Raw genomic sequence first — 27,257 nt, forward strand, 5'->3', positions numbered from 1 at the left:
AAAAATATATCCTATCATAAGTGCAAATGAGTGTGTTGACTCCATCCTGCAAATACATTAAGGACTTTTCATTGACCTTTCATTAGCATAGACAGTCTTTCACTGGATTTACCAAGGTTCACCCCCAGATTGAACATGTGTCTTGGCATCTTTGACCAATCATAATCCAAACCATTCCTGGTCTGTGCTGTAAGGAGGACAGTGAGAAACGGAAAGAAAATAAAACACTGCACACACTACTCATTGACTGTGTGTGGACATACATGCATGCATTGTGGGTGGGTAAATTCTTCCAGAAGTTGGAATCCCTGATAGATGTGGGGTCTGTGCCTCAAACCATCTTCCTGGCTGTCAAGAGGGCCTGGCTCTGAGAGGTGGGGTCTAATCAGGCCTGAAGCATGAGTGCACAATTCACTCTAAGAACCCTGCAGTTGTGTGTTGAATAATAAACACTTACTTAGAAGATGTTTGAAGATTTAACCCAGGTATTTGACCTTGGTTTGAGACACACACATTGTTTTTAAACCATAAGCCTATCCCTGCTGGTTAGCACAACTATATAAAGAGAGACTATTGTTGAAACTACCTGGTAACTAATAAAGTACAGATAGGGGAGTGTTGCAAAGAGGGGTACCCTATCATATGGTCTCCCTCATATGTAAAACATAAAGAACAGCACGGAGGACCATAGGGGAAGGGAGGGAAATCTGAAAGGGGAGAAATCAGAGAGGGAGACGAACCATGAGAGACTATGGACTCTGGGAAACAAACTGAGGGTTACAGAAGGGAGGGGAGTGGGGGGATGGGGTCACCAGGTGATGGGTAGTAAGGAGGGCATGTGTTGTGATGAGCACTGGGTGTTATGCTAAACTGCTGAATCACTGAACACTACATCAAAAACTAATGATGTATTGTATGGTGGCTAACTGAACATAATTTAAAAAAGAGTGGTACACTAGCCTGTTTACAAAACGAGAAGCAATTTTTCTGAGGAACACTGTCTCTCCTCCCCCCAGAGAGGGCACGCCCAGCGCCTCCGAGAGGAACTTAGGAGGAGGAGGGAGGAAGGCCAGCAGGTGCAGGGATGTCCACTGTGCCCACTAGTTGGCCCAATTCAAGAGACATCCACCAAAAACACCAATTTTTACCCACTTTTGTTGACTGTGTATGACTGCTGTCTTCTCACTCTGGTATTATTTTTGTAATTAAAAAAATTTTTTTTCAGTGGTTTTCCAACTTTTTAAAAACCTTAATGCCAGTATCGTCAACAGCGTGACACTAGTTTCAGGGCTCAAGATGGTAACTCAGCAATCCCGTACCTTACTCAGCGCCCCTCACAACAGGGGTTCTAGTACACGTGCTACTCACACAAGCACTATTTTTGTAGATTTAGGTAATGTTTGCAGAAAGAATAACGTCACCATAGGTCTAACTCATCCTGCTCCCACGATAGCATCTGCATTACTTGTTCCCTGGAATTTGGGGTAATCGATGACTGCTTCCACTACATTACTCTGTTTCATTAACTAAAACTCTTTTGAAGCAGTCCTGCCCTTCCTCACTTCCCATCCCTGGGTCTTCTACCCAAGCCTAGACAACGACCAAGCTGCCATGTCCTCCATAAACGCCATCCCGGCCACCCAGGTCTGTAGAGACACAGCTTTTCTCTGAGTGCACATGTAGGACAACACCTCTCTACAGCGCTTCCTGCTCAGTTTCATGGCTTTCTTTGGGAGATGAGACCCTAACTTACACTTTTGAAAATCTATTTCACAGCCTCCGGTCCCGATATCTACACGTACAGGGACCCACTGTACACTGTTTGACGTTTTTATCTGTTCACCTTCAGTTGACCAGGTTACAGTGGGGTCAGAAAACCCACGTCCACCCCTGACTCTGACCCAGATTGGTTCTGTCACTGAAACATGTCATTTTAACATGATCCAATTCTAGAAAGTGAAGACGATATTAAGTCCTATCCCTGAGAGTAACACATGATTGTGTAGGGGACAACGCTTTGTGACTCAGGTTCTTTCTAAATGTTACTGCTAATTGCAGCAATTCAAGAACGATGTCCTGTTTGTACCTGTAACATGAGAGATAATCACTTGCTCTTCTGCAAAAGCTGCTGTATCTTGATGCCTCCCGTGACAAAAAACACGCAGGTGCCAATTAGCCAGAGAGGCCTGGGAGGATGCTGTGCAGGGAGCACCTGGCCCCAGCTGGAGAGAGGGCGTGTCGCGCTGGCCCCGCGGGAGCTGCCCCTGGGGTTCCTCCTGGAGTGGGCCGGCAGAAGAAGGTCTTCCCACCACACAGAATGCAGCTGGGAGGTTTTTTAAAAGTGTTGCCACAGGCAGTATATTCTTTATCACGTTGTTTTACTGTGACCTAGATAGAGCAATACCTAACAAAGAAAACTGACAAAGGATATTATTGCCCCTACTGATTCTCCCATCAGCACAGATATTTACTTCCCCTTAATACTGACTGTCAGCTACAAATGGGTATGAATTTTGATCTATTCTATTCATTTATAATTTATAACCTGCCTACTTCCAAAAATAATTTTAGATGGCTTACAACATAATCCCTACATATTCAGGGCTGTTCAAACAGAAATAAAAAATCTAAAAAACTTGAATTTGTTCAAGAAGTCCGTCGACTGTTTTTCCTAAAATATGCACCTCTAACAACTTCTCATGCTTGTTTGTTTGTACTCAACCACTAACTTTTAAAATGGGTTCAATATTCTTTTATAGATATTTTTAAAAGTACCATAGAAACAGAAAAAGTTTAAGTACTGATTACGTTTTTAAAAATATTCAAATTTTATGGCCAACTTGTCATTTATTTTTCCATATAATGTTTCTTTTTAAATCTCCTGTTATAACAAAACATTTCAAATCATTTCTACCTTAAAAAAAGCACAAATATAGTACCAAAGCTCCCACATACCCACTATCTCTCTACATATTATATAATAATTGTGTCTATCTCTCCCCCTAATTCATATGTGTGTATATGTAAAATTATTTTATCCTAAACCATTTATGAGCAATTTGCAAATATGACAGCCCATTTCTTGTAAAAATTCAGTGTGCGTTCCTTACAACACATCACAAATTCCAAAAAAAACTAACATAGACACCACAGTCTATGATGCATAGATTCAACACATAGATCTCATTCGATTTCCAAGAATCTTCACTAATGGCTCTCATAACCAAAGGATTCTGTCCGTGATCACTCAGTGCGCTCAATGTTCGGTTCCCTTCGTTTTCTTCCATCAGGAAGAGTTTCTTAGTCTTTCCCATGCCTTCTTCAACTTGATGCTTTTGAAAAACACATGCACATTTTTTGGGTGGAACATTTTTCAATTTGAGTTTGCCTGACAGTCTTCGCAATTATATTCAGCTCATGCATTTTTGGCAAGCATGACAAAAGATGATGCTATATTCTTGCTGGGTTGTCTCATCTGCTCCATGCTCGCTCTCGGGGGTGTGAGGGAGCTGGCTTGTTCAGGCTGCAGAGGCTGCACATCTCCCTAACCCTGCACACAGTGGCATCATGGCTGTTAAACCAGCCAAGGTGGGAGTGTTTGCAACCCCACAACAAATTGAGCTCTTTGGTTTGTCTGTTGGTTTGCACAGCAGGTTTATCAGTACACCAATGCCTACCTTGTTGCGTTATTGGCGACCGTCACATTAACGCTTGGCGAAGGTGGCGTCTGCCAGGCTCCTCCCCGCTGAAGTTACTACTTTCCGCCTTTGATGAGTACAGATCAGGTGGGGACATGCACAGAGACTGAGAACATGCTGTTTCTCATTAGAATTTCACCCGTCAGTTTTAGCATCCATGGATGTTCCAGCCTGAATTGCTTATTACTGTAACAGTTGCCAAATGATGATTCTCTAATTCTGCCTTCCTTCTAGATTTATTAGTTTGCATTCTGTAAGGGAAATCTCTTTTTCATTCATTTATGCACGTATCCTCTTATAGCTGGATGGATTCATACATTTCTATTTTATACAGAGTGGTTCATCGTTTTTTTTTTCTTTTTTCTTCCTACCAGAGCCTTGAGAAATGAGTCTTCACTTCTCTAAGAACGCTGGGTCCTCTAGGGAAAAATTGTATTACATTGATATTTAGGAGCCCAGATTGGGTACAAGAGGGCTTCATTGCTGCTGGGGTGTTGTTTTATATCTGTCAAAAGACAGAGGTAGGAAATACGCGCACGAGCACACACACACACACACCTACATTTTAATTTTTATCTATACATATTAAAACCACAGGTTCACACTGATACCTCTAATTCAAATTCAATTAGCTTTCTTCATTTCCATCTTTCTAACTCCTTTCTCAAACCCTGAGATACTGGTTCGCATTACTCTCCATATGACTTACGTCCTCAGCTCCCATCTATGTCCCCAGCCTTCCGACGTTAACAGTTATCAGCTTGTTCAGCCACTCTTTGCAAGGTCCCTGACTATACCAAACACATCCAACAAGTATATGGACAAAGAAAGCCAAAATGAAATCTTAAAATTCATGCCATCCCTCACAAAATTAGCTTCAACTATGAAGACACCGTCCTGTGTCTACTGGGTATGAAACCATTCATTCTTTATAGCCTCAGGAGTCTGCCCAGTAGGGAATAAAGAGAAGATCCATGGAGAGAAGTAAAATGAAGTTCTGTTTTTTAAATTTGGACAAATGCCACATAACCCTCCAAAGAAAAGGGAGCAGGGCTTCTGAGAACTTGCGTGGGATAAGTATGAGGGGCAAGGCCAAGGTTTGCCTCGGGACTCACACAGTGCAGTATGCATGTAGAAAGAGAGAGATGTTGAGACACAGAGGGCTAGAAACAAGAACTCAAGATAATTTACCCCAAAGCTTGCAGGGGCGAAGATGGAAGACCCCTCAGATCCTTGGCCTCAGCCAAAACATAGAGAAGGAAAGAGACAGGCCCCAATAATCCAAGAGTAGTGGGATGAGTTAAGAGACTAGTGCTCTTGATTGTAATGACATTCCTTTCCGCACCGGGGGGCTCATTAGGTTCCCAACCCCAAGAGCGAGAGGCTCTCGCCATCAGAAAAGCCACTGCTCTTCCCAAGTAAAATAACAGAGAAACCAGAAGTTTCCATGTAAAACTATGTGAGAGGTACAGGAATTAGAGCATTCCTTTCTCTGTTGTCACTGTATTACATAAAATATCATACAGTAGTCCCCCTTGATCCACAGGGGATATATACTAAGATCCCCAGTGAATGCCTGAAACCACAGATACACCAAACCCTATATATACTGTATGTATTTTCCTATACATGCACACATGTGATAAAGTGTAATTTATAAATTAGGCACAGTAAGAGATGAACAACTAAATACAATAGAATAATTGCAACTTGTGCCATGATAAAAGTTATGTGAACGTGATCTCTCTCTTTCTCTCAAAATATGTTATTGTCCTTGTCCTCACCCTTCTTGTGATGGTTTGAGATGATAAAATGCCTACAGGACAGGATGAAGGGAGGTGAGTGACCCCGCCATGTGATACAGCGTTAGGCTACCACTGACCTTCAGACAATATGTCAGAAGGAGCATCATCTGCTTCCAGATGAACCACCCACGGTTCATGGGTAATTCAGACCACGGAAAAGCAAAACTACAGGTAAGTGGGAATAATATATGATATGTAGAGTATAAGTTAGGAATTTTCTTGATTATTTTTTCAATTGAACATACCCTTGGTATTCACAATGGCTACAACTGTAAAAATTGCCAAATTTGTGAACATGGCTCTTGCTCATTTTTTTCCCCATAGTATGCATATGTAGTAAATGCAAAAAACAGCCCAGATGAGGATGATGTGGTTGACTAGGCTCATTCACAAAAAATCACTATTGTCTTGGAGGGTGGAAATGTCTTAGAAACAATGCAAATCTCCCATATATCAAACATCTTCAGGTCATCTCAAAAAACAAATAAACCTTTGAATATTAAACTAAAAAATATAAGTGGTCTGTTTAACTTCAGAAAAAAAGTATGTTTGCAATATTGTAATATTATAATAGATTTGCATATGGTACAATATTGTACATTTTTTAATGAACTCTATTTTAAGTACAAAGAAATTCAACCTGAGTGCCTGGAAAAACATATTGTCAGCCAGACTCTTTTAATTTGGTAGAAGACATTATTTAAAACAACTTGTCATGTTGTTAGATCAAATTTGATTATTTTAAATTGGATTTATATCTTCATATGTTATTTACTAATGACTTTTTCTTTTATCACATTACTTTTTCACTGATGTTTTTATTTAACTTAATATTAGTTTTCTTAAAAGTTTACATTTTTGCATTTCTGCTAAGAAAATTGATAGCAACAAATAGCAAATTCCGTAATTATTTTTATCAGAGGAATTTCTTTTCTCATTGGTATTATCCATTTTTATTCAAATTAAGTTTCAGTAAGACTAGGTTCCCATAATATTAACTGACATCCTATTAATTCCTATATAACATATCACTATCAGAGGAATTTCTTAATCCAAACCTTGATACATGAAGAATCCTTATTTACATTGTGGAAAAGAATATAGGCTACATATTTACGATTATCTTAGAGATTTTTTAGGCTCAGGTACCTCTACGTCATCACACCTAATATAAACAACCAACTTGTATCATAAAATACTGTGATCAAAATCAAGTACTATGAGAACAGAGAACAATGTTATAAAACTTACACATCATCTACATTCTCTTAAGATCTTACTAAGTAGGGTTTTTTTTTCTTTATTATTCCTTATATATGTGACATCTCAGTAATCTAAAGAATCAAAATAGTGGTGTACCCTGCTCGCACTGATAATCGGGGTTGTGTGTAGTGAAGGATTCCTCTGCTCTTTGCTCCTGGTATCTACAGGGTACTCATATCTTAACCTTTGGACTATTCCGAGCAATAGGAATGTCCTTGATATTCATGGTGGACTCCTTAAACCACACCTGAGTTTATGGTAACTATGTGATCATGTTTATGATAACTCACGGTGGTGGGAAGGACAGCCATGCACTTAGAGGCTTGGGGTTTTGAGCCAGATGGTATCAGCCTGACCTCCCAACCTGTGGGAGGGGAAGGAACTAAAGACTGAATTAACCTTGTAGCCAGTGATTTAATTAATCATGCCTACATCATGAAAACCCAGGTAAAACTCTGGACAGCAAAGCTTCTTGGTTGGTGATACATGTGTCCCTGGAAAGTGACACGTCTTGAGGACATGAAAGCCTCATGTCCGACACCTTCCCAGATGGTGCTCTATGAGTCACCTCATATGGCTGTTCCCAATCTGATTACTTTATAATATGCTGTACTCGTAAGCATATTGCCTTCTCGTGTTCTGTGAGTTATAGTAGAGAATCATTCAATCTAAGATAACCCCCAAAATGTTACCCAGTTGGTCAAAGCATGGGTGGCCTAGGGACATTGAGCTTGGGACTGGCATTGGGAACTGGAGAACCATGCCTTCAAGCCACGACGTGTGTTCTATCTCATGTTGATCATGGTCAGAATTACATTGTACTGGTATTTATGTCAAATAGTCTTTAAAAGATGGGGATAAAGGAGGGCACTTGTGATGAGCCCCAGGTGTTGCATGGAACTCATGAATCACTAAACTGTACACCCGAAACTAATACTACACTGTATGTTAACTAACTGAAACTTAAACAAAAACTTAAAAAAAATTAAAAATATAGCTAAGATCTATATATTTAGCTAGACATTGTTTACTATTATAAGTGAACCCAGTTTTGACTTAGAAATGCATCTTCCTTCTACAGTTTCAATACTACTGATTGACTTAATAAATTTAAATTTGTACCCATGAAATAACAGGGAAAAAAAAAAATAGATCTTTTCCCCGGGCTAATTCCAACAACTCAAGAAAGAGAGGATTGCTGTCATTATTTTTCATCACATATGTAGGCAATGTGTTTCCTTCTTTTATTATTATTATTTTTACTATTTGTAATAAGTCATTCCTGCTAAGTCGATCGATCACGCAACTTTCTCCTGTGTGCGGTCTCTGGCTCTTTGTACATTTGTGTGTAAAAGTGTTCAGTAACACCCTTGTGCCTGAGAAAGTCAGGTGGAAAAATCAGTTCAATGTTACACCCTTCTCTTTTAAAAGTCAACCTATTCCTAATATTAACTGAGAAATATAAAATCACATATCTGAAGCTAAGTTGACATCAAGTCGTTATTCAAGAGAAGGTTTAATGCAGAATGATATATGTTAATTGATAATTAAAAAAATATATCTGAACAGTGAAATCTGAACTTCAGATAAAAAATGGCAAAGCACATACTTTGTAAGCAAGTTTTATTTAATAAAACTTGCATAAGGGAAAGAAATATATTTATGGTTCTGTACTCTATTTACTGAAAAAAATCCATGTGTAAGTGGATCTGTGTGGTTCAAACCCACATTCTTCAAGCATCATCTGTGTAACAGACACAGGCTCTGAACCACATGGTTCTGTTGCCTGGAGCCTTTCTTCTCCCTTTGATTTATCTGCCTATATTTTACTAATCTGTTAAGATATTTTACTTTTTCCCAGATATGTTATACTATCAGTTAGGATATATATATATATATAATTTTTCTACCAAATCCTAGAAAAATACTATTTTTGACTTCCTTTAATACCCAACACCTACCTGGAGTGCTGCATGTTTGCCAAAAGTTATAGACATTATTAGTTCACATTAGCATTATTTTTATAAATTATTAAAATATATTTTATTATAACTATTACTGTGTTTTATCATCTGCATATGGATTCCAAATCGCGTTGAAGCTGTTGCTATCTTTAGTGTCAGAGACTTCCTTTTTTATTCCTAAGAACAAATAAAGTACTTGATACAGAGAGTAGGTACTTAAAGCAATCGTACGCTAAGCTGAACTGCGACAAGCACTATCTGGTGCGGGGAGTCAGCGAGTGTTCACGGTGGGGACGGCGTTTGAGATGAAGCCTGCGGGACTGGAGGCGGCGGTGGGAGAGAAGTCTCAAAAGATAAATCATACCAAGACAGACAAACATCAGATGGCGTGTGAGAAACTGTACATTAGACTGGCGTTTTATCGCACACACTTTAAATGGCCTCATAAAAAAGGTGTTCTTCTTTGCTGATATCCAGAGACGAGACCTCTGGCATCATTCAAGAGGAGCGCGGTGAAGTCAAAGCTGCGGGCGCTGGGAAGGGCCACCCCGCCATCCAGCCTGCGTTTCTAACCAGCTGAGCAGCACAAGAGAGACGGGAAGAGAAGCAGGCCGGGCGACAAAGGAGTGGTGCGTGCGGTGGGGGATACTCCTAGAAAGCTGTTACGTCTCCATGCACTCCTGGACGATTCGGACATGTGCCCGTCTCTGTCACTTGGAATGCGAGGGGAGCAGTAGCATGGAGGGCAGAGTGCCGTGTGTGGGACTCAGCTAGCCCGGCCCCCCGGGCGCAGAGACACCTACTGATGGGGACGCTGGTGAAGGGGATGACGGTGATGTTGACTACGGCCCGTGGGTCGGGAATTCGGGTGCGCTCCTGCCGCACAGAGTGGGCAAGAGGCAGGCTAACCTGCCGCAGGACAAAGAAAGGAAGACAGAGCTGAGTCGCACTGCTTCTGGCGAAGGCGAGGACGCACCTGCTAAGGCCAGCGGGGAAGCAATGTCCGCGCAAGTTGCAGGTGGAAGGAAGAGCAAGGAAGGGCTCTTTTCCACCGGCTACGGTTCACGTCCTGAGGCTCGTGAGTGAGGCAGCATCTGCTGTAAAGGGTCGGGGTTTTCTGCAACGTTGATGGAGCAAAGCACTGCAAGCCTCAGCCCTAAATGCCCCAAAATGCAGAGTGCCATTTTCCTGGGTTGCCTAACCTTTAGACGTCTCTTCTCAGGAGCTAAGAACCACGACCTACTTTCTGCTTCACCCCCGCCTCCCATCTCCCGCTGGGTCCCTTGTCCCCGCCCTCAGCCTGTCACCTGCAAACATGGCGTTACCTGCTCCTCCCCTAGCAGGCCTCCCCTCCCTGCGAACAGAGCTGTCCCCTGGCTATCCTGTTTTGTGATGCGCTTCCCCTAAGGCTTTCAACACTAGCCAAGCTATCACCGATATACAGGAGTTTTGTAGGAAAAGTCTACATCAAACGTTTTGTTGCTGTTGTTTGTTTGCTAGTGTTTGATGATTCTGGTTCACAAACAGAGACTAGGGAGCTGGTTTCATCTTACCTGAGAAACTTCCCAGCCTGGGTGCGGTCATGTCACCGCCGTCGTAAATCTCCAGAGAGTCCCAGTTCTGCTCAGTGGCAAAACTGATCACTTGAATCTAGCAAACGACAATGTTCAGTTAATGTGTGTTTCTCATTTAAGGAAATTAGCCTGATCATGTGGGGCTTCCCATGAAACTTAATATACATACGTAAGAGAAGGGTGAAACCAAGGAGAATAAACCATGAAAAGACATTTGAAAATGTCTACAAATGGTATTTTTGACAGCTTTTATCCTAAAAATCTACTATTGCTATTCCAAATAGAGAAATGTGATTAGAAACACGTTGCAGAAGTAGTAAGAAAAGGGAAACAGGCCATGGTTTAAGTGTTTAAAATAACCAATGCAGGTAAAAAAATAAATAACAAATTCAAAATAAATAAATAATGTAAACCAATGCAAAAAAAAAAAAAGATTAAATAAAATAACCAATGCAGAAATAAAATAAAATAACCAATGCAAAACAAAAAACAAACACAGAAAGCAAACACAGACCTAGCCAAACCCTGTGCATTCGGACGTTCGGGGCATAAGGGGCTTACCTGAATTCCTGATCCCTCTGTAACTATGATTTTCCAGATACAGTTTAAGTTGTTACCATACGGTTCTGGGTAGCCAGGGGATAAAATTGTACCTCTGCGCTGAGTGAAATTACCACTGCAGGGGACTAAAAGACAAAACCGTGTGTCATAAAGTACAGAGAAGGACAGCATTAATTTGGTGCTTAGCGGTTCTTTGCTGTGTGATCAGATATTAAGAGACATTTTACATGGAGTATGGTCCCTTAAATGGCACTTGTAGCCAGGGTCAAATTTAGTCTGTTCTCTTATAAACTTGCAATATCATTGATTATTATATACTGTACTACCACGTTACAGATCTGGTGTCTAAAAGTAAAGCTCTTCGAGCTCTGTTAGGAGGGATGGTACCTAACAGTGGCATCTCTAAAGCGAATTCTGTTTAGGATAATTTTATCCGTACGATTTAAGGAGCTTTGCGGAGTACTGTCTCCTACATGCAGACATGCAACTCCAAAGGATATTAATGTGATTTATGATCAAATCCAGGGAGGAGAAGAGACGCTGAAAATGTGCAAATGAATTCAAGAGCTAATCATGATTGCACTAGAGGTTCTTACACAAAATGAAGCAAATAAACTATAACTAAGAGCGTCATTGTTATTTGGGCTGCATTAACCTACTACTTTTCAAACCTTCATCAGCACACATTTATTAAAAAGGACATTACACAATATAGCAAATCAACATTATAATGATTCTTCCCCAAAATGAAATTATGTTATATACCCATGGCTGGAGAGTTAATGGCATACTTAATAAGTATTGAGAAAGAAAACATGTTTCATACTTGTTAATCGAATGAGTTGTTTCCTGAAACATGGTAATCTTAAGGGTTTAGCTGCTACTCAGTTATGTCAGGTAAAATGCATTGCTCTTTAAATAGGTCTGGAGCATGACCAGGTGGTGGAGACTGGACATCAGCATTGGAAAGCAGCTCTTCAACCAGCTGTGAAGCTGGGCTTGACAGCCTCAAGCAAGGTATCCCACCTTCTGGACACACCCTTACCTATGCAGCTTGGGATCGTGTCATTCCACTGAGCTAAAGCATTAGGTACGGACTGACAGCGGATAGCAGTGGAACCCTGAAGGAGGTATCCTGGGTTACACTCGAAACGGACAATCGAGCCGGCCGAAAATTCCGATCCGATTCTTCTTCCATATCTGGGCTCAGGGATAGAGCTGCACTGGGTATCGCTGGTTCGAGGAACAGCTAGAAGCAAAACACACAACATAGCCATCTGTATCTTTATCGGGAAGCCAAACTATTTCCTTGGAAATAGAGTTAAGATGAGTCCAGAGAGAGTTTCTGTTAATATAGGAATTAAGAACGCCTTCTGCAATTTCTAGAGGGAATGATTTGGGGAGCACTTTCCCATCTTCATTTCATTCTCTTACCAACTCCAAGGACTGCCTTATATTCTCATTTCAGATGAGGAAAACATGGCATAAGGAGCATTAGTGCCTTATGAGAACTGAGTGATATTCAGGCAATTAAAATTAATTAAGTACCCGAATCACTGTGCTCATGATAATGAGGTGACTAAGAACTTGTACTTATCCTCAAAGACCTTAGAGTCTAGTGAGTATAATATGGCTATTATGATGCAATAACAAAATCAAAAATAGAACTCCCATATGATCCAGCAATCTCACTTCTGGGTATATATCCAAAAAATATTGAAATCAGCATCTCAAAGAGATCTCTCTGCCCCCCATGTTCACTGCAGCATCATTCCCAGCAGGCAAGCCATGGAATCAACCTAAGTGTCCATTGATGGATGAATGGATAGAGAAAATGTGTTATATCCATGCAATAGAATATTATTTAGCCTTAAAAAAGAAAGGAATTCTGCCATTTGCAACAACATGGATGTTCCTTCTACCTCCTGATGAAAGTCAAGATGCCCCACAGCACTAGGCCTCCCCTACCAGCAATCCAAAGCAAAATCACACTGCCTTTAAGACTGTCCCAAATCACCTAGCACACACCTCAGTCCTATAACCAACCCTTCCTGGAACTTTCTTTTTGAGACACCCCCAGGGTCTCCCTGGTGTGTGGTCTTCACTGAGGCAGTTGGTAAAAACTCAAGCTTGTTTGATTACAGGTGTGTTCTTATGGTCTTTGGGTGGTAGGCATGAGCAGGTGAGCCTCGTTCCAGTGTGGGGTGAGGTATCTATTTAGCTTGTTTATTGGAATTCTCCATCTGTAAGAGATTCTTCTGATTATCAAAAGGGGCAGGGATCAAGTTTGAAAAATACTTCAATTGTCGATGACGCCTGTTACACCAAACCAACTCTTTGAGAAATAGATCCACCTGGTATGCACTTGAAAATGCACTGTTCTGTTTTTGTTCTATGCAATTAAAAGTCAGTTGGTCTCTATCGTCACCAGGACCCTCTCTCTCTTTCAGACTGTGCATGTCCTCGTTCAATGGTGCAGCCTTCTGAGAGAATGTGCTTATATACTCATTTTCTTTAAAACAACCCTCCGTCTTCACAATGCTTTTCCTAACAGGAAATTGAACCTGAACAATGACAGACACCATTTGGGTAACTGCTGCTTAGCAAGTGATTCTATGAGCATGGAAGGCGGAAGATGATTCTGACAAAACCATGCTTGCATTCATGTTGAAGTATTTTCTATCAGAAGGTGACATTAATAAAATTACATATTAATAACTATAGGTGAAACAATGATACATCAGAATGACTCTTTGTAACTAAAAATAGAATGCATAACTATGTTATATTATAATAAATTGCTTAGAACTATTTGTTGTATTTCTATTTGAGTATTTTGTTACAGTTGAACAAGTAGAATGAGAGCAAAAAGGAAATGAATAAAAAATATCCCATGGAGGCTTCAATTCTCAAGAATTTTTTTTTTACCAAAATGGAGAAAATATCTCCAATGGCAATTTTTCTACTTGTCCTGAATGACATGGAAAGCTCCCCGCTCTTCATAGCAATGGCCTCGTTTGTGTTTGTCCAAGGCACCATGGCCATTCCAGGCTCCCGTGGACAGGAACACACCATCAAGGTCATTCAGACACATGCTACTACCGAGCCTTTCTTCAGGAACTTCACCATTGTCATTTTTTTAAGGAAAATAACAATAAACAAAAAACACCTGCATTTAGATGAAATTATGCAGAACAGTTTTTAGAGGAAGACGTTTCCAAAGTGAGCAGAAGAACAGCTGTGAGTCTCCGCAAAGTGGAACAGAAGTGAGCAGAAACTGAGACACCAGACGTCCATGCAAGGTCTGGGGAAAATCAGTGTGCAGCAACTTTTGCTCTCAGCATGCCCTCTGGTTCCTTCCCTTCTCCTGGATGTTTCGGGCAGCATCAGAGAGAAATTCCATCCTCTGTGGTAATTATCCTCTGTATTTTAGCAAAGATTTCCTACTGCAGTGAAACAAAACTGAAATCAGTGTGGTGGAAAGCAAACAGGGGAGGAGGTCAGCCTGGAGGAAGAGGAGGTGGGCAGATTGAGGGATGTCCCCAGGGGCTGGTGCGCTGGGCCGGTGCAGGGGCTGGGGCTGGTCTCCGGAGCTTTCAGTGCAGGCACAGAAAGGGGAAACGTGGTCGATCCATCCGTGGATCTTCACGGCTCTTCATTCAGAGCAGGTGTAACAGCAAGACAACAACAACAGCCATAATAATAACAAATCTGAATGCATGCAACAATCACTTGCAAAGTCTAAGGGAGGCGGTCTTTCCTGTTTCATTTAGTGACAGAGGATATTTCTATTTCTCAAAATCATTCTGTTTTGGTAGTTGAAAAATCAGATTTGACAAGCCATTACTAGTCAGTGAATTCAAACAAACATCGATGAATTATGAACAAAACTTTAGGCTTATTCGTCTTTGTAAAAAGTATGCATTTTATAAGCTTTTTATACAAAAAGTGAATTTCTTAGAAATGGAAAACCTTATAATTTACGCTATCTAAAAGGAGATGAGGCCTGGGGAAAATCAATAAAGACATGCATTTACATGCCAAGGAAGGACCTCAAGCAAAGGAAATTTTAGTGTATATTCTTCCTACCCAAACTTAGAAAATGCACTTCCATGTTCCTAGATTGTTTATCTGTTTATTGTAATGCTAAGGAGAGTGAGTCTTGCCATAGGAGGATCCTGGACCAGGAAGCCCTGAGCTGGTGAATCTGGGAGACTGGGCCGCTGGGAAGCGAGGAGGCAGGAGGCCATTTCAGGTGAGGCTGGGGGATGAGGATTTAAGCTAGAGTTGTCCACGTGGCAAATATGCCTCAGAAAGACAGGGATTCGGGGCCAGCTGACACTTGTAAGTTGGGATCTGTGCGGAGGTTTGATGTAAAAACATGGCCTCCTTTTCCCCTTGAAATATTCAGTAAGTCCTAACTGGTTTACTAATTTTGGCATGAGTGACTTATTTTGTGAGAATGTAGTGTTGAATTCTACATGGAAATACACAAGAAAAATGGATGATATGTGGAAACAGCCAGGCATAAATATAAGAGAGTTCAAAATAGTATTCTATGGATGAGACACTGTCAACCACCAAGTTTAATTTTAGGTAGGCTCCATGTTGAGTGTAGAGCCCAGCACGGGGCTTCAACTCATGACCCTGAGATCAAGACCTGAGCTGAGATCAAGAATTGGATGCTTAACTGACCGAGCCACCCAGGTGCTAAACACCACGTTTAATAAGACACATTCAGTCTGGAGCACAGGCAGAGCAGGGAGGGGGCGGGCAGTGCAGGGGGGTTGAAACACCCTGCCATATATCAGCATGTGCCTTGGAGCAAGCAGGAAAGGAGAGGAGTGTCTGCTCTGCTTTAGTCGGTCTCTGGCCACACAGGCTGGTTCCCATGTTCCTTCCAGTATTGCTAAGGTTGATTATAGCATTATAAGGTGTGCATTTTAGGGCCACAAAAAGTCTATAAAGGCAATGTAACTACTTCATAGCATAGCTAAAAGGGATCTTCTAATACTGGAGGAATCAGACTGTGCTCAATTTGTTAAGAAACAGTAGGTAAGTCTCCCACATGGAGAGTTTCTTAGGATGACATGAATTTTGATTTTTCTCATCGACCTAAGAACACATTGACTTTAGGTGTAATATATATTGTGGAATGGCAAAGATTATCCAAAGATTTCCAAAGATTATCCACATTTACTGATTGTGGGTCCTGCCAGTGTCTAGGTCTGGGAGCTTAGAGGGGAGAGGGAAGGCACTGGGCGAAGGAGGTGGGGAAACCTTCTCCTGGATTTCTAAAAAGAAATGCAAAAAGCTATTTGAATGCATTTGTGTTTAAAACCAAGGTGTGTTCCTCCTCTGCCTTCATGGAAGTCTGTTTACACAGTGGTCCAGTCTGGAACCGAAATGTTGGAACAGTTAGAGAGACTCTCCCACTTCAGGAGCATCCCTAGATGTTCATTCATGGTAGTTTCTCACAGCATCTTTTGCTTCTAAATTCTATTTGATGGTCACACCACTGAGGTGTGTGGCTGCTGAATCAAAGGAGGATGCAAGTTTGCCCAAGGAGGACCGACACCTGAGCCACCTGAGACGCATTATCTCTTCTCAGTCTCTGTCCAGTGCACACTACCATTATACAACTGGAGACCTGCAAAGTAGGCTGCTCCATCCCCGAGTAGATAATGTCCTTGAGTCTTTAATTCAATAGCAACAAGCAGCCAAACAAAACTCTTCACAGGTGCTGAGTCATCATTGATAAACCAATGTGGAAGAGCTATTTGTAGCATTGTATTAGGAAGGGTACCCCCATTAGCCTTCTCTGGGGTGCTCGTGGGTCCTAACTCACTCTCAAATATGCCCTTCTGCCTCTAAGTAGTGTAGAAAGCAAATGAAAAGCAGCCAAGGCATGAGTTAATTAGGACACTTTGTAAAAAAAAAAAAAAAAAGCCTCTATATGTCCATTTCTCCACAAGATCAGAAAGACAGAAACATCCTCATTATTAATGTCTCCTTATTAACCAGCACTGCATGGAGGGCAAGAGACAGTGATCCTGGCTTCCCACACCCTGATCCTGAGCTCTGTATAGCACAACTGTCTATTAACAGGGTCAGACACCCTACAATCATGGGCATCAGAAAGTCCCCGTGCAATTTTAGGCTTTAATAACTTGTGAAAGAATGGAGCCATAAGTGGTATACAAAAGAACTTTTCAGGCAGTTTTTTATACAATAGATTGCAAGTAATTTCTTGGCTTCCATATAACTACCATCTTTCAGAAGCCAATGTTCAATTTAACTTTCCTAATGCATTGAAAACTTCCCCAGGTGCTCTTGAGTTATTTATAAATGGCATTCATGATTCTAGTTCTTTACTTCCAGAGGATTTAGCTTTGATAAAAAGGCATCAATTTTTGCATAAACTCACTGTAGGAACAAAGCAAGAAAAGGAGGTATACTGAGACTTTATAAAATATTGAGGATGTTAGAGTCATTATATGTTGTTAAAGACAAGGAAGATATAGTCCTCCTATAAATGATTTTCTTTTCTTTCTACTTTTCTGTTTTAATTCATTGTAATGGTAATAGGTTACTTTAAACCAAGAAACATAATTTTGAAAATCATGACTTCTGATGATAATATTTGTAAATAGGATAGACATAGGGTCATTTGCCTCAGATTTTATTTGATGATCTGATTGATTTTCTAATCCTTATCAAAAATCAAAGAACACCCCTTATCAAGATAGACAATGGGGCGCCTGGGTGGCTCAGTTGGTTAGGCGACTGCCTTCAGCTCAGGTCATGATCCTGGAGTCCCGGGATCGAGTCCCGCATAGGGCTCCCTGCTGAGCAGGGGGTCTGCTTCTCCCTCTGCCCTCTTCCCTCTCGTGCTGTCTCTCATTCTCTCTCTCTCAGATAAATAGATTAAATCTTTAAAAAAAAAAAAAGATAGACAATGTCAGTAACTTGAATTTCTTCCAGGATAAAATATGTACTTAAACCAAGTGGTCCAGTATCTTTATATGTCACCCCAACTTACTGGGTTTGTAAATTTGCTCCTGCAAAACAATACAATGTATTTAAAGAAAATTAGGAGTAAGAGGTAAGTTGCCTACATTGGTCACTGTCCAATAAAGTCCATTAAAAATATTGGTTTAATTGTTTATATTTTAAGAAAAGGTATGATTTAGAACAATGTAACTGACTGTAATTGAGTAGCAACATCATTCAAGCAATTACTATTTACACTGGATTAGAGATACTTTTCCTGCTGTTTGTCAGATTCCTTCCTATTCTTTCCCATTCTTTTTTAAACCATCTTATTGCTGAACACTGAAGAGGTTTTATAGCGAAATATTCTATAATTTATAAAATAATTATTTTATAATTTATAGAGTTTATAAAAATATTTTGAGGGCTTGGATTTTGCCATGTGAGAATATCAGAAATGAGTTATGAATGAAATGACATATTTTCCATAATTTTTTTTATATACATGACGATGCTGCCCAGTACATTTTCTGGAGAAATCTCTATTAAAGGCCAGAAACCATTGCTAATAAGTGATCCTCCTCCACTTCTGAAGAAAATATTTAAGAGCAGTGAGTAATCTCTCTAGCCTCAAGCAAAACTGAGACCTAGAAAAAACATTTCTTCTTATTTTGGAACAGACAGTTTATCTCTGCAGATGGTGATCTCTGTCACAGCTCAAGCTACACAGCAATTTCAAGTTCTATCCAAAGACCCGCTTTGTGCTTCAGAAAGTATATAAACGTTTACATATGTTTTTTCAAGGTCATGTAATGAATATGCAAAATAAAGGTAAACTAGAAATAGGGGGAAAAATCCTCATTTTTACAGAATCTTTGTGCAATCTTAAACATTTTGAATACTCTCCAGTTTCAAAAATAAATATAAAGGTTTCAAAGTGCCAAAAGTTATTGGAACACCAACAAAATAAAACAGGTAGTTAGAAGGATGAGTTCATGGATGGTATTCTTGGTTTTGTATGATTTTGTAGTGTTGCTTTTTCAATTAGTTTTTACAGGAAGATCTGGAATTGTATAATGTGCTTTAAAGGTATTTCATTAAAGCAGTTACTAAAATCTAAACCATTATGAAACACTTTGCCTAATTACATACAATATTGTAATGTATGTGAAAACCTTTTGCAAAATGTGAAGTGCTATACAAAGTGGTTTGGATCAATATGTGTTTCCCGATAATGCCAGATAAATGAGCTGTTTCTGTGTCTTTGTAGTAGAAATATCATACTTAAGTGTCAAAAAAATGTGATATTCTTAAGTTGTTTTTGTATAAATATATGAATACCCTCAATTTCCTAAATATTAAAAAAAAACAAACAAACAAAAACGCACAACTCAGATATTAGTGCTTTAACCGAGCATAGCGGTGTGAGCAGCACTGGGAGAAGATCCTAGCGCACCGAGTGACCTTTACCTTGGTAAACAAAGTGAAAGCCCCGGGCAGATGCTCCGCTCTTTGCGCTGAATCGGAGGAGAATCTGATTTGATGTCGCCAAAGGCAATGTTTCACCTAAAGAAAAAATCAGAGACAGTACATGGGATCCCTAGAAGACACCGCACCGTGGTGGACAATAGTTTGGAAAAAAATCATTCACTTGGAATTTTGCATTTAATGGTTGGACTTTTATAAAATTTCCCTTTGGGTTCAGGACCCAGACACCTTGTATCTATCAAGATTTTAAAACTGTTTTTGTCTATTCGTTCTGTTAAAATGTGACTTTGATGATCATCTCATTTAGGCTTCCTTCTGAAGCAAGCATTGGATACATAGATCTGTTAGCTGACAATGTTGGAAGTGGAAGAGTCAGATTTATTACTGACTCAGAATCAACTTTGAGAATGACTTACTGGGATTTTATTTAAAATAAGAAAATTAAGGAAATCTGAATCCAAAGCTGATTTTAAAAATATTAAAGCCTTCAGAAAAAAAATTAAAAAAAAAAAACTTACGAAAATATATTTTCACCTTTTAAAGTACCTCCACACTAGAGGAATGGCCTCTCTCAAGTGCTGCTAAGGGGCAGATGAATGGCATTAGCATTTCAGAGGTGAATTTGTCCACAGGTATCACTATTTTAAATCTGTATCTTCTGGTGCATTTCTAGACATTACATCATTGGACATTGGCAGAAAATAACAAGACATAGATCTTAAGACTCTTGGTTAATGATAGGGAAAACATGGAAATAATCAAATCCTAACCTTGGTTGGCAAAAGTCTGTGACACACCTTTGTGCTTCGACTGTACTTTGATAAATGATGAAAACACATCATGGTACAAACCTTGCAGTTTGTACAAGGTCCAAATCCATGAGGGGCTAAGTAAATTAGGCTGTATTGATCAAGCGAGTACTAGTCAGCACTAAAACTAATTACTTTTGATGTATATTCATATTTTTTGATAGGGGAAGACTCCACTTGTGCTTTTATATAAGAGTATGGCAAAAAGACTGAGTTGTGAAAAAACATCCCATGTTTTATGAAGCCCCACATGTTTCCATGCATACATATGCACACACTCATGCATGCCCGTGTGTACATATATGTACCCATATACATGTGTGAGTGTGATGGATCTCTATATGTATGTATTTAAAGGCTGGCAATGATTTAGACCAAAATATTGATACCGTTTATCTCCAGGAAGATCATGAGACATAGAAGAGAAAATAGAATACACAAGATAGTTTATTACCCCTTGTTTTTATGATATTTGCCTTTGTTATTGAAATGGATATTATATTTTCTACAACCTTAATAAGTAAAATGATAAAGGTCAGTGGTTTTATATGTGGGATAAAAATACAGTTGAAATTTTCCATCAAAAATAAAGTTTTATTAAACAAGTGAGCAAATTCAAAGATGATTGCATTTCTCTTTCATTAAGAAGGAAAAATATGACAAGTTCAAAATTAATCATTCTGGCTGTCTAAAGAAAATTCAAGACAATATTCATTGACTGTTTACCTGAATGTGACCCAGAGAGCGAGCTGAGGAGTCTGGCTTGCGGGTGTGTTCCATCAAACAATTCTGCCAAATCGTTCAGTGCCGTCTGGAAATAGGCAAATTGTCCAAACACCACTGCAAAATAAAGGGGGTGGGTTTGCACAATGTGCTTTCTCAAAAATAAATATGTGGAGATCATGGTTGTACTACCTATTTATTGATTTCTCCAAAGATCATGATCCTAAGAATCCTGTAGAAAATCATTAACTGGTTTTCTCTGCTTTCTAAGAGTTTTTAGTTGCTTAAACAATTTTCTTTTGCTTAGTGATGACTTCATACTTAATAAAAGGAATACAATTACTGTTACCTATATAGTTTGAATATTAATTTTTTCAGTACTACATTAGGATCGTAGAAGAATAGCCACAAACCTGCCCCACGTATTTAATGACATTTTATGGATACAGGGATCAAGACACCTGTTGGTTTTATAAACAAGCCAAAAAAAAAAAAACTAAAAACTAAAAACATGCCAATTTGACAAAGAATTTAAAATCATTTACCTAGGATTATTCTAAGGCCAAATTCATATGAGCTCATTGCAATTTCTACATAAGTCAGCAACATATTATAGAAATTGCTTATTGTCATTCCACTGCACAGTTTTATTTATCTTATAGGCAATATCAGTAGCAAGAACACAACTCCTCCAAGTAGAACACAACTGTGCATTTCACTACTCCGAACTTAATAAATTATTTTGTACTCAAATCGACAATAGGGCCTCTGCAGTATTTAGAAACATTTGTGATTTATGTGTAAGGTTTGAACTAGAATCATTCTAAATCATCCTGAATAAGAAATGGATATGGGCATATCATTTACACATGTCAGAATTCTAACGAACGAGAGTGTTGGCAAAACGGAGGGGATCTAACTGTAACAGCTTGTGTGCATGTGTGTGTGTGTGTATTCTACATATGCCATATATCCTATTACACACATGTATCACATATATACAGACATGTATATGCATCACATGTAGTAGAATACACACACACCTATATACATGTATTTTTAAGACTTTATAATTCCTTTATAATTTCCTAGAGAGAAACAATCAAAGGAAGCATGGGAGCAAGGAGGACTTTTCCTGTTGGTGAGGTGTTCTAAAACAAAGAATTAGAAAGAGGAAGAGAACTTCATGATTTTGACATGGTTCTGGCTCTTACAATACCTTTGTTCACAGCCCCCCGTCCCCCAAAATAAATCTTCGTCATGTTGGAGGCAGGACACTCGGGTCTTTTCAATCATACAAAAGTGAATCATATGCACATAATTTCAAGAAACTTTGATTTAATTAATTACTTAATTATTTTAAGAAACTTTTAGAAAGCATCTACTTTATGCTGGAATCTGAAAATGGCTAAGATTAGAAACAAGGTCCTGGGCCTGCCACATGCCAACGTGTGTGGTGCTCCCCATGACGGATCGAGATTCAGGGTCTGCACATCAGCAGGCATGAGGCTGCTTTGGTGAGCTGCTTGGGCTGAGTTCAGGCCCCTGACTGGTTCCGCTCCAAAGAGCAGACGTCTGCCAAGAGCGACCATTGCTCACTGCTATGGACACTGCAGCTAGACATGACCATGATGGGAAAGAGTAAGGGGCTATAGGTCGTGAGCCATGGGGCCGCTGTTCCCAGCTGTGGGGGAGTCCATGTCCACCGGGGGAGAGAGCAGCATCACTAGTCCTTAAAGCAGGAGAACTGAAACCCTTCGTGTGTACGAATGAAATGCAGGGCATTTCTTTCAGCCAGTGAATAGTAAGAGCACGATTCTGCAGGTGACAAATGTGGCCATTGGTCTGGTTTGGCAGGCACTCAGTGAGGAAGGGGAAGAGGAGGGAACTGGGGAGCCAAGGCCCTGGCAGCCTGGGACTTCAGGGCCTGGAAGACCACACCTGAATACATGGGGTTTCCTCGTGGGCAAAAAAGTGAGTGAAAGATGTCGATCACGGTGTTTCCAGGACCAGAGCTTTGTTTAAGAAAGGATACTTTGGTGATGCTTTTGGATGAAAATAGGGAGAGGACTGGGGTATCTGAAGACCTGCCTCAAGCGTCCTTCCCATTTGGAGCCTGTGTTCACCACACTTGTGCCCCTTCCTACCTAGCAAGGTTCACCCCATGAGCTGATGTGGGATTTAAAAAGTGAGCATCTCATAGGCACAGACTATATTTTATTCATCTTGGCCCTTATGACAATTTTTGAATTAATTATTGAATTAATTTATTTCCCAGGAAAGAGTAAGGAAGAGAAGAAAGTACAAGATAAGACAGTATAGATTAAAATTTTCTGCGTGGATAGAATGTGATAAATGTATATCATTATACATTTCAGATTGGGTAATGGTGATCAATATTTAGGATAGATGTGTGACCTTTTTTTTTCTGCTGACAAATCACAATTGTGTTGTGACAATTCGATAAATTTTGAAATAAGCCAAAATCAGAGAATATGGCTGCTATATTCCATTGTGATAAATATATTCTGTCATGTGTCTATGAACAAAAATAAAAGGAATATTCATGGGAAAGTAACTGGAGGATGCTGTGGAGCACTTAGAAAAAATGAATTAAGTGGGACCAAATAAGTGACATTAGTTTAGAGGAACTGGTCCAGCCTAAAGAGTGAGGATTAGGAGCTATTCTAAGTTTTCTTATCTGTTTATTATAACAAAAGTAAATATTCTGAAGCCCCCTCATTTTTTTTTTTTTAATGACAATAACAGCTGCCATTCATTCACAGAGCAAGTGAATCTGCCCTTTGCCTGCTGGGAAGCTGGTCCCTCTGCCCTGGTCTCCAGGAACACATCCATCAATGCTGATGCTCAGATTACCATCTCTTCTTAACAGAGCAGATGCTACAGAAAGGCCCCGCCCAAAAACCCCATCACTCTTGAGAACTGGCCCAGGGTAGATGCTAAATGGTATGGCTTCAGATACCAAGCAAGTTACATCACACAGTTCATGAAGGGCCCATGACCTAAACTACCTAAGGCTGACGTCAGTGCTTGGTGGAAGTTTTCATTAGCTTTAACAGACCTGTGAATCATAAATAATAGAAATTCACAGAAACCATCTCTCTCCCACATGCCACTTTCAAACCCAGCAATTAACTTTCTTGTCATATAACTAACTGTACTTTTTAAGATGTTTTCCCTCAAACAGATTCTAACCTTAGAATTTTTATAATTTTGCTTTCTATCTATGAGTAGGTGGCTGCTATTTTGAATGTAAAGAACAAAAACACCTTAACTATGTAGGGTTTTAAATTTTACTATTGGAAAAAAAAAAAAAGAACCTTGGCTATAAAGCTATAAAAGCTTCTCTGTGGTTTACTCCAGAAAAAAACTCAAATCATAAGAAATATCTGTGGTCAAGAGTGAGATTGGAGGTGTGGGAATCCAGCTTTGGGTAAATGGAGGGTAGACCCCCCAGGAAGGCCCTTCTAGCAATGAAGTCATTCTGAAAGCTGGCTCAGATTGGAAGCAAAGTGAAAGAGGCAAATTTGCAAGTTAGATGTTGAGTCAGATGGGGGTTCTGCCTGTTTTTGCATCTCTAATCACTCAAAGGTAAATTCAGTGATCCAGTGATTTCCGTCATAATCTGATTACAAAATGTATGTACAAATTAATATACAGTGTCCCCCTGGCCCACCTTACTTGGCGATCCTCCCTTGGGGAAAAAAAAAATGCTTTCTAACAAAACTGGGAGCAAAGTCAAACACATTCTCTCTGATTATTCTGGATCACAATCTTAGAAGAACATTTAAGCATTTCATATCACATTGATAAAAGAATTGTAGTGGATACTCTATACCTTTAGAAAACTTGCTGCTTTAATAAATTCATCTTTTGTATATGATTTTATTATATCGAGAGCTGAAATATTTGTTTATAAAATGACAGAAACATCAACAATGAAACAAGTATGACACTGAATGATGAATACAACACTAAAAAGCCAACTTACCAAATTCCTTGGGTACTGTTATGGAGTAGAGGCATATTTGACCGGCTGTGTAATTATGAGGGTAGTTGGGTGACAAAACGACCCCTTCAGATCCCGTGTACTGGCCTCCGCAGGGAGCTGCAGGTAGAATCAAGCAAAGGTCATGGGAAGCACCTTCCCCGCCCCGGATGGCCTGCTGAGGATGAAAACTGCGGAGGCACTGAGCGGCTGGCCACCGTTGGTCAAAACCGTAACAAAGTAGCAACGTGAAAAACCACTTAACATTGCTATCCCAAGGGAAGGAAAAAGAAAACAGAGAGTTTCCAGGTTTGAATAAAGAGAACTCCGCTTAGGAGGAAAACCTAAGATGATTTTAGGACCTCTCTCAGCCTGAAATAATCCCGAAAAGAGCGGTAACTAACTAACAGGTTCGATAGACAAATCTTTTTTTTTTTTTTTTTTTATGTTCAGTTAGGCACATCATTAATTCTTGATGTCGCGTTCCACGGTTCATGAGTTGCGTGTAACACCCAGGGCTCATCACCACACGTGCCGCTATAGACAAATTCCTGAATTACTGAATCTCACCTGAACTTTCTGGTTGGTATCGGTCATCAGATTAATTTAAGAGCCACACAGATGATCTCAGTTTTCTACTGATTTTATGTTACTATGGGACTTAAAAAAAATAATGTTTGCTTTTAGCATTTGGTTGTTGCTTTAACTTTTCACCTCACAGATTTAGTTCAAGAGTAACGGGTAGAATTACTAATGTGCCGGAGTCTTTTCCTGTATGTTTGGTTTAAAACTGAATTAATTCCTAACTAGGAAGTCAGGGCAGATACAACTATGGGGTGTCACATGCAGAGCTCAGGGTGTGTGTGTCTTCATTTTCCTTCTGATGATTTTATTCACTTGCACATCGCTTTTGCTGAGAAAACACTGGAGCAAAGATCAAAATACTCACTGTAAGCATCTTAAAAAACAGACATTCAATTGAATCCCAGTCTCATGATTTCCAGTGTTCTAATTAAACTGCCTCTACTTCAGTCCCTCTTATTTCACTTAAGAAAAGGTCCAGGTCAGCGGAGCATGCCAGGAATAGGAGCCACTGAATGGGTGGCCACCTGCCACCTGAACACAATGCCTTTACGGACCTGAAGTCAGAGTCATTTTCAGCATTTGAGAAAGCCTATATTTCTTTCTTTTTTTTTTTTTTTAAAGATTTTAAAGCAAGCAGGGAGCCCGATGCGGGACTCGATCCAGGGACTCCAGGATCATGACCTGAGCCGAAGGCAGTCGCCCAACCAACCGAGCCACCCAGGCGCCCCAAGAAAGCTTATATTTCTATAACTTCTTCTTGATATGAGAGTTTTCAAGCACTAAAAGAAGGCAGAAATCAAAGATAATATATTGAATCTTTTGAATGTTAATCAGCACATGTGAAGTCCTAATTGATGGGCATTCTCGACGATTCATCAAACTCCTTGGAATATAATGACCCTAACTTCAAAGAACCTCATTCATGCTTTGCGAGATTTTGAAGCTGTATCTTACAATAAATAGCGTGTGAAATTTACATCTTATTTTAAGCGTCAAAGGAAAATAGTTTATGCATCCAAAAGCTTTGATCTATTTGTGATCAGCTCATAGAGATTTTAACTATACTAAGTGTGGTCTTCATGCTGATGCCTTAATTTGGAATAATTTTATCATTTCAATGCACTTCCATTGACGTTTTTACAATTCTAAATAGAAAAAATTTATTTTAACTTGGGGTTGTAAGTTAAACTCCCAGGCCGCAAGTTTTGCATGAAATGCTGGGTGACTCATTCTACTAGTTTAGATACATCACTTATTTTTTTTCCAGCTCATCCATAAAAGTATAATTGGGTTATTTCAGGATTATTTTTTTCCTTAAAAGCTTAAAGTTCAAAATTTAAAAAGTAAGTACCAATAAAGAATGGAAATTTACCATCTTTCAGCCATATAAAATTCAAGCAGATAATTGTGCAAATATCCTTTTTTTCATTTAGAAAATTCATCCAGTTCAAATTTTAAGCCACAATTATAAATAAAAAATACAAGTAAATCATCCCTGGGGTAACATTTGGATGCCCAAATTATCAGACAGACTTCTGTCTTATCAAGGACACCATCTAATGAATTTGTGCAAGAATAGCCACAAAGATTTATTTTGTTCAAGGGTAGGATGAAAGAATATTATTTTATGATAACATAAGACATTAAAAAAAAAAGACAAAATGAAAGAAAACTGACCTGACATTTTAAGTCCACTGCTGCCTTGATAAATTGTGTTATGTTCTTCCTCAGACACTAAAGATAAACACCCAAACTTTGTATTTCAAACACAAACATTTGTGAAAC

The 27,257-nt window shown here is 39.5% G+C and overlaps 1 protein-coding gene across 1 annotated transcript in view; it reads right to left on the bottom strand.

Annotated features, from left to right (window-relative positions):
* CSMD1 (CUB and Sushi multiple domains 1) overlaps positions 1–27,257 on the bottom strand; it is a 347,261-nt gene that overhangs the window by 177,208 nt on the left and 142,796 nt on the right. The window contains exons 19-24 of the mRNA XM_081812881.1: positions 24,891–25,007; positions 20,882–20,995; positions 19,329–19,424; positions 11,911–12,114; positions 10,866–10,990; positions 10,284–10,380 (exon numbers count right to left, since the gene is read on the bottom strand). Coding sequence (XP_081669007.1) covers positions 10,284–10,380; positions 10,866–10,990; positions 11,911–12,114; positions 19,329–19,424; positions 20,882–20,995; positions 24,891–25,007 — 753 coding nt within the window. The remainder of the gene's footprint in view (positions 1–10,283; positions 10,381–10,865; positions 10,991–11,910; positions 12,115–19,328; positions 19,425–20,881; positions 20,996–24,890; positions 25,008–27,257) is intronic.

This window comes from Leptonychotes weddellii, chromosome 2 (assembly GCF_054177405.1).
Source record: "Leptonychotes weddellii isolate Sample4059 chromosome 2, ASM5417740v2, whole genome shotgun sequence".
Classification (NCBI taxonomy): Eukaryota; Metazoa; Chordata; class Mammalia; order Carnivora; family Phocidae; genus Leptonychotes; species Leptonychotes weddellii.